Source organism: Lotus japonicus, chromosome 3, assembly GCF_012489685.1.
Source record: "Lotus japonicus ecotype B-129 chromosome 3, LjGifu_v1.2".
Taxonomy (NCBI): domain Eukaryota; kingdom Viridiplantae; phylum Streptophyta; class Magnoliopsida; order Fabales; family Fabaceae; genus Lotus; species Lotus japonicus.
The window spans coordinates 59,659,488-59,669,050 of NC_080043.1; the positions used below are offsets into that span (position 1 = coordinate 59,659,488).

Consider the following 9,563-nt stretch of genomic DNA (forward strand, 5'->3'; position numbering starts at 1 on the left):
ATAGAAAACTAAAAACAAGAAACTCTGAAGAGTCATTGTAAGTATATGTGGAGTGGGAATGGTAAAAAATTATTAAAAATGCCACCAATGGAGGAATTGTTGTAAATAAAAATAAGGGCGTTGATATGCGGCGTTCCCTATGAGGCACCTTTTGTGAGTGACCGGATTACTTGAAAGAGTAGTAGGAAAATGACTTTAACAGTTTGAAACATGTGACCGCACAACAACTCCAAAAGGGATTGTTCTGTTTCAATTTTATTATAAAAAATGAAAACAACTTATAAAAACATGTTTTTTAGATTCTTATAAAAGGGTTGTCTAAATGACCCATGTGAAAGTTTGGGTTAAATAGTTTATCATCCAATCATATTGGTGATAAATGAGTTGGAAATAAATTAATAAATATAGAAATTTCAACTCACATATCTCCAATATGACTGGATGATGAGTTATTTAACCCAAACTTTAACATTAGTTATTTAGACAACGTCCTTATAAAAAATATGATTCTTATAAAAAATGAAAACAACTTATAAAAACATTTTTTTTCTTTTTTTAACTCATAAACATGTTTTTCTAAATACGTGTAGACGAGAGTGAAAAATGAAGAGAAGAGAAAAAAAATAATAATAAATGTGATATATGAGTTAAAAAGTTAGAGGTGGAGGGGAAAATGTGGTGTTTAAAGGTACTTTTGAGTGTTTATGAATCTGTTTATATAATGAAACTACGGAATATAGAGTTCGGATAATAATTCAAAATTAACTTTAATTCTTAAGAATACTCGAAACTAAATGAGGCACACTTTAATTCTTTTTATAAGAATCATATTGAATTATGTAACTTATTAATTAATTTTTTTACAATTTACTTTTATTTAATTATGAAATATCACATCTATCTAGCTATTATAATATGCTATTAATTATGATGCATGTATTGTATGTTGTAACTCTAACTAGGGGTGCACGCGGGTTGGGTTGGGCGGTTTTTCAGGCTAAATAGAACCCGAACCGATCAAAATTGATTGGGTTGGGTTGGTTCGGATTTCTTGATTTTACACCTTCGGATCCGATCCGATCCAACCCGACAATGTTCGGATTGGTTCGGATGGATTGATTGGATCGCAATTAAAATAATATTAAATCTGAAATATTTTATAAAAATGGAAAAAAAATATTAAAATTTCTTTAAAAACCTCAAAACATGATATACTAAATAGTATGGAAATGATTAAAAATAATATACCAAATAGCATGAGATAGGAAGTATCACATATCATAATGGCATCAAATGGCTAAAAGCCAAATACCATAAAATATCAAAATGCACATGACATTCTTGATTCATAATCAAGTGCACATTCATATCTTGAATTACATCCATTTCTTGAACCCATGATCCAAGAATATCAAGTCAAAATTACATCCATATCTTGAATCTAACTCCAAGTACAAAAGTGCACATCATCCATACTACACAGTACACATTAGTCATTAAAGCAAACAAGTCAAAGACATATCCTAAACTTCAAGGCATAAATAGTCCAAGTCACATCCTTGATCCATAACCATAACAACTCCATAATTACAAGACAAAATAGCAAGAGTACATAACTAGTCCAAGGGTACAAGTGATGAAGTGAACATCCATAACCATGACAAAAAGAAAAATCAGCAACACTACATAACTCCAATAAGCATAGTTTCTAGCATCCTGCAAATAACAATAAGTCAGTAACACATTCATTTCATGTGTAAAATTAGTAAAATGAATAAAATTATTACATTTGAATATTACCTCACTAATACTTCCTTTACCAAGTGCCATCACCATCCTCATCATAACATCCAACTTCAGACATGTCTAATTATACAACATTAAAATGAATATCAAATTTTCAAGTTTAAAACCACATAAAAACAAAAGAAGCAAAATTAAAATCATATCAATCAATTTAAACAAACATACCGGTCTCAACTTGCACCACATCAGTAGGTTTATTATGCACCTCAGCAATAATCTTCCTAGGGGTGTCCTTCAATCAGTTTTGGGTGCATACCAAAGCCTCAACCGTTTTAGGACTCAAGGAACTACGGTAGGAATCAAGAATACGTCCTCCGGTGCTAAATGCAGACTCAGATGAAACTGTAGACACTGGTATAGCTAACAGATCCCTAGCCATGCGTGAAAGAACATAATACTTCTGCGTCTTGCCTCTCCACCATTTTAAGAGATCAAGATGCACATCATCCTCTCCATCATCCTCAATGTATCTCTCTAATTCATTTTCTTGTGTTCACCCAATTTTTTCTTTTGTCTCAATCTATACTCATCATCAACAGATAGACTTGATTCAAGAACACTAGAATGTGAAATGGAGGACGAATCAGAAGATATCACACTAGTAGCTTCACCATCAGGCACAATAGGATACTTAGCTTGATAATATGCAAACAACTCCTTGATAATATGTTTCAATTTATCAACCACAGACATACATTCATCAGCAGCATACATTTTTGTCAAGCTAAACTCAATATAATCCAATTTAAAACGAGGATCAAGAAACAAAGCCACCAACAACATATAATTCACAGATTCCATATCCCAATACTTGTCAAATTTTTCTTTCATTTTAATGGCAATGGACTTCAACCCAATATCATTCCCAGCAATAAATGAGTTCAAAATTCCATGAATATTAACCAACTTGCGAAAGAAAGAGTTGGAAGTAATTTCCAATGAAGAAGAAACCGCAAGTGTAGTCTCATAAAAAACCTTCAAGAATTTCATTATAGTGCGAGCACGAGTCCAATCATCATAATTAGGACACCCCGGCCCTTTATCCACAGTAAGAGCAATCACATAAGAGAGATCATCATATTCTAGTCTATCAAATGCTCTTTCAAACTTTTCAGCCACCTCCAACATTAAATAGGTGGAATTCCACCTTGTTGGCACATCAAGCACAACCTTATGCTCACTAGTAATGTTTGCCTCTATGACACATTTTTTAAAAATGTCATTCCTAGTTGGAGATGACCTAACATACCTACAAGCAGCCCTTATCTTAGTAATGCAAACCTCAATTTCCTTCAACCCATCAGAAACAATGAGATTTAAAATATGGGCACAACACCTCATATGCATATACTTGCCATTCAATAAAGTTTTACCATTCCAAGCACTCATATTCTTAGTCAAATAAGAAAGAGTAGATTTGTTAGCACTAGCATTATCCACTGTGACACAACAAACACTAGTGATCCCCCAATCTTTCAAACATTTCTCCAAGGTTTTCCCTATGGTATCCCCCTTATGATCAGCAATCTGCCCAAAACCAATTATCTTCTTGTTTAATTCCCACCCTTCATCAATATAGTGAGCGGTCACACACATGTAACTCATATTTTGAATAGAAGTCCAAATATCAGTGGTTAAGGACACCATTTGATAGTTCATGGACAAAAGAGACATCAATGTCACCCTTTCTTCCTTAAACAACCTCATGCAATCTCTATACACTGTCATGCGACTAGGGATTTTGAATCTAGGCTGAGCCTCAAGCATGAAACCTTTAAATCCTTGATTTTCAACAAACTTAAATGGAAGTTCATCCAAAATAATCATCTTTGCAAGCTCCTCCCTAGTTTTTTCTTGGTTAAAGTCCACTAATTTAAATGATACTGCAGTATCGCCTTCAGCCTCTGAACCTAGATGAAGTGTTTTTTGCTTCTTGTCATTTTTCCTATTAGGGTTCTTCATGCATTTTTTACCATGTTTCAATAAATTTCTAGTTCCATGAGTAGAGGTATTACCTGCATAACATTTTCCACACCAAATGCAGACTGCCTTGTCACCACCCTCTCTCTTAAAATTATCCCAAGCACTTGAAGGAGGTCTAGAAGTAGGTTTAGAAGGCATTTCGGTCGCTTTTCTTTTCTTGCCTCGTCCTTCAACGGAAGAAAGCTCTGGTTCTTCATCTGCAGATGCAGCAACAGAAGTAGGAGTAGGAGTGCTTCTTGTTGGTGGAGTGAGAGCACTCCCTACTTGAGTACCAGCAATTTGATCTTCGGTCATATTAACTCTAAACAACAGTCAAAGAACAACAAAAATTAGTTATTTATTACATTACAACACAGTTGGGTGTATTTAATTTGAAATAATATAACCGCTTCTAACAAAGGAAGATGATGAACATATTCATAAAAGAACAGTACAAAAAGAGAAAATAAATTAATCAGTCCATAATAGGAACATATTCATAAAAGAACAGTACAAAAAGAGAAAAATAAATTAATCAGTCCATAATAGCTGTTTGGGTAGTTCTGACCTACTATGGAATTGGGTTTGATCCAAATGTTTTGAGGTAAAGAAACTAAACTTACTTTATCGGTTTGAAACATGTTAATACTTAATTCTACTTTTACCTACTTGATTGTTGGATTACTTATGGTGTGAAGTTTCATAATTTATGTAGATTTGTGAAGCAGTATGCTCTTCTATTACTCGTAAATCAAATGGCTTCTGGATTGTTCAGAGCTATTGCAGCACTTGATAGAAACATGATTGTTGCTAATACATTTGGGTCCTTTGCACTTGTCATGCTTATTACATTGGGTGGCTTCATTCTATCTAGAAGTGAGTTCAACTAACAGAAAATAACAAGGTTGTTACTTATTATTGTAGAATGGAAATTGATATTAATGCTACTTTCATTTCACTGCCATTGAAACAGAGGATATCAAAGGCTGGTGGATTTGGGGTTACTGGACTTCAACTTTAATGTACGGGCAAACAGAACAGATAAAAAAATAAATAGCATAGAACAGTAACACAAGCCTTTCGAGTTCCGCTACCGCATCATGATGCACACACTCCTCCACACCGATCTCTGCTTCGGCGTCATCTACACCGACGCCGTCACCGGCACCGCCGAGGTCGGCTGCGTCGGCGAGGTCATCAAGCACGAGCGTCTCGTCGATGACCGATTCTTCCTGATCTGTAAAGGTCAGGAGCGGTTCCGTGTCACCAAGCTCGTCCGGACCAAACCCTACCTGGTCGCTCAGGTCACATGGCTCGAGGATAGACCTTCACCCGACGCGGACCTTGACCTGGATGGGTTGGCGAGCGAGGTGGAGACGTATATGAAGGATGTGATTCGGTTATCGAATCGGTTGGGTGGGAAACCAGAGAAGGAGGTTGGGGATTTGAGGAGGAAACTAGAGAAGAGGAGAGAAGATAAGAGGGAGAGAAGATTACCTTTGATGGCCGATGGAGGCGACGCAAAAGAGCTGTTGGAGGCGGCGACGGCTTCTACAGAGGGGGGTTGAGCGAGATCGGCGACGTACAAAGAGAGCTGGAGGCGGTGACGGCTAGGGCATGGTTGAGGGCAGGCGGCGTGAAGAACTGAAGTGAACTGAAGAGTAAGACTAAAGAGTAAAAAGTGAAAATGATGAAGATGAATTGTGAGATTAGGTTAGTAAAATTTAATTTTAATATTTATATTTAGTATTTACTTGGGACTTGGGAGGGAAAAAATATATAATTTTATATATAATATAATAATATATATATCCGGGTGGTCAGGTTGGGTTGGATGGATTTTTCTGGAACCCGTAATCCGATCCGAACATGGTCGGATTGAAGCAAATCCATCCAATTAAATCCGATTGTCCGATCCAACCCGGTATTTTCTCTTGGGATCGGATTGGGTCGGGCGGGTTCGTCGGATTTGCCCGACCCATGTGCACCCCTAACTCTAACAACTCATCTCTTCATTTTTACTCCTTCCTTGTCACATGAAATTTTTAAATGACATGTCAACTCATCTTCATTGATCTTCCAATGTTTTAAGATTCCTAACTCTTTGAACTCATATATCTTAAACTGGTCATCAACCCCTCACATTCTGACCCATCATGATATTTTTTAATTTTTATTTTTTTCTCTTTTTTTTATTAATCGGAAAACATTTATTTATTTATTTATTTATTTCTCAAACCATATCATCTTTACTATTTCTCAATCTAGTATAATTATAATATATTAATTCTAATGTGCGTATTGTAACACCGATATGTTAACTCAGCTCTATTGCTCTTCCAATGTTGTAATTCCTAATCCAGTGAAACTATCTATCTCAATTTCTATTTATTTCTCAAACCATTTCATTTTCCTCAGTCTTCTTTACCTGCTCTTTACACATAACTATTCGTTACATGACACAAAATCAACATTTATTTTGAATCAATCATGCATTAAAAATTAAGGTAAAAATCAACATCAATTCTTGCCTCATCTTCGTTACTAATTTATTAGAGTGGAAAATTATTAGACCACAAAATATATTGTTGCCAAGACACTAAATTGCATGATTTGCGGAGCTCCTCCTATGAAATTATGAAATCCCAAGGTTATGCAACAAACATCAACGCTCCCCTGAATTCATCATTTCCAAATCTTCCTAAATATGCTCAAGTACAATTCGATACTTTGAAGGTTACATTAGCACCAAGCTAAAAACCCTAGCTCCTATACCATCTCCATTACCTTGAAAGAAGAAAAACATTCCTACCATTATCAAAGAAAAATCAGCTCCTACACTTGCACGCAAAAAAGAACGTACCAACTAATATACAGAATAATATGCTCCTTCACCACAAGCAAAATAAAAGAAGACACATGCGTTCTAAATTGTGGTACGCATCCTACGACGCTGCGACAATATTGCGGTTGTGAGGGTCACCGCATCAACGTTTGGCAATTGTGGTGTTGTAAGACCCTTAAATAAATAAATTTTAGTTTTCATATTTTACGGGAAGGCATGCTATTTTGTTGTTTATCTGTAATTGAAATATTATTCGGGCTACGATTGTGGAAAATACCTTAAGCAATAATTTCCTTATATTAATTAATTGTGTGTTTATATTTTATTATTTTTATATTACTTTCCCGACCCGAAATGAATTGTGTTTCATGGAATTATTTAAGTAATAATTAATTTTGAAATATTTTATTTTATAGAGTTTTCTCGGAAAATAAAAATAGTATAATAATTAATTTTATGTTTACTATTTATTATAAATTTTAGGAATTCATATTCATAAGTTAACTCACACACACTTGTTATCTCTATCTTTTATGAAGAGGTGACCTGCACTAAGAGGTTCCCTCACTATAGTAACCTCTGTTAGCCTTCCCCTTGTCGCTCCATTACTTTCAACCAATACGAATAAAGGAAAATCTCCCAACCAATGAGAAGACGCCACCTAAGCATACGATCTCACCCTTATCTTACCTTCTCACCTTAACCACACAATCCTTATCCCGTTATCTCTCCAATTCATGTTCTCTATCTATCTCTCTCTCTCTCTCACACTTACCACTTTCCTTCTCTCTCGATATTTTCTTCTTCCTCTCATCACAATCACCAACTAATTCTTCCGTGAAAGTTACCACTACCCACAACATCACCGTTCCATGTTCTTCCTTGCACAACATGCAACCACCATCATGGATGGCCACTACACCATCACCACCACCCATGGCCACCGCAAGAAGGCCAACCACCACCGTTCCTCTTTCTCTCTTTGGCTGCGAGCCACACCACCCCGCCATGCCACTTCTTTTTTCTTCCATGAGACCACCACCATGCCCTTGTACAACCACCATCATCATGAGCTTCTCCTTCACTGTGCAGCAACCATCACCATTCTAGACAGCCACCTCCCACCACGACAGCGGCTGGCCCATCTCCTCCATCTAGCAACCACGACCATGATCACCATGAGCATAAACAGAGGAGAACGACATGAAAATAGAGAAGAAACGCCGCCGACGTCGCCGCCTTCTCTTCATTTCCGGCAAGATCCGTGTAACACCCTAACTTTCGGAGGTCACAGTAACCTTTCTCGAAATAAATATGCAACAGCTTTCATAAGTAGTTTGCAAATACAGATTTTTATTTTATTTTCCAAAGCGTTTCTAAAACAAGTTGCAACGCCTCAATTTTCGGGGGTCACAATAGTAACTTTTCTCAAATAAATATGCAATAGCTTTCGTAAGTAGCTCGCTAATGCGGATATTTTTTTTTCTTTTCAAAGTATTTCTAAAACATGTCATGCATACTCCCAACCATAAATAAATTTTCATGCAACCTTGACCAAGGAAAATAACTTAAGGTTATGACGGATGCTCATAACATCTAAAACACAACAAAATAGAATTAGGTTCGACAAAGGAATTCAATATGCAATGTCTCCATAGATCTGATATACTTCATACGATTTCTACACCGGAGAATCGCAGGAAAGCAATGCACTGGAACCTACCCAGATCCTCAAATATAAACTCATAAAATCATCCTGCATGTTTTAACCAATAACGGTAAGCGCTCTACCCAAAGGCTCTAGCCTTACACCCGACTGTACTCTTACGAGTCTTCTACTGATCCTCCATTGCAGACCTTTAGGATTGTTCTACTCATCTCTTGAGGAATTATCATTGTCGATTGGCACAACAACATCCTCCATGTAGTATAGCATCTGCTCACATCGTAAGTTTTCCGACTGCCCAAACACAAACATCCACACAAACCATGCAAGGGTCAAATAATACACAACATCATGTCATATTATAAAAATAAATAACATTGCTAACATAATCAACATCATATATCATAGCAGGTTATTCATCCAAGTCATGTTATCACACTACAAGCCACAATCAACACAACAATGCATTAAGTTGGTTGCATGGTATATTGGTGCAATGTATGCTCAAAAGTTTATTAGAATTAACGCCACCCCATCTAGTGACGGGACAAACCAACGATATTGTTACTTAAAAGGTTGTACACCTTAGAGTCGATCCAACATAGGCCTAGTGTTGACCATTTATGCTCGGGTGTTGCTTACTACCTAAGCATAGCGAAGTCGATTCAACCTAGGGATGGCAATGGGGCAAAAAAAAATCCGAACCCGCGGGTACCCGCGGATAAAAATCCGTAACGGGTCTAATGACCCGCGGGTTTGGAGAACGGATATTTTAAATATCCGTCTGAAAACGGGGCGGGGCGGATATCCGCGTCCCGTACCCGTGGGTACCCGTTAGAGTGAAATCACATAATTGCCCTTACTATTTACTTTATCCCATAGGGTTTTATTCTTCTCCTCCACTCTTTCCTTCAGCGGTTCAGCACTTCTTCAGCGCCGTCAGCGCCGCTCACCGTCAACGACGACCATCCTTCTTCCCTTCCTGGCGCTCGCACCCCTTTGCCCCGACGTCCGCCGTCAGCAGCCATCCCTCTCCACCTCTCACTGGTATGATGCCCCAATTTTTCATTCTCTTGCTCTGTCCTTGAGGCCCCTATTTGCTATTTCAGTGTTTTTGTTTCTCAAATGTCTATTGAATTGGCAGCTTGCATACAAGTTTGCTTCTTCCTCTGAAATGTCTATTTCATTTCTGCAGCTACTCATATTGATACTTTCGAGAGCGTAGCTATCAAGATCGTATGTTTCTTCCCCATCCTATGTATTCTTTTTTGGATTGTTTAGTAC

General features: G+C 37.1%; 1 protein-coding gene across 1 annotated transcript; it reads left to right on the forward strand.

The window, feature by feature from the left end:
* The first annotated feature begins 4,868 nt into the window (after nt 1-4,868).
* On the forward strand, nt 4,869-5,336 carry LOC130744433 (uncharacterized). The gene has a single exon (XM_057596620.1). It carries the CDS (start codon nt 4,869-4,871, stop codon nt 5,334-5,336), a length of 468 nt encoding a protein of 155 aa, XP_057452603.1.
* Nucleotides 5,337-9,563: the final 4,227 nt, after the last annotated feature.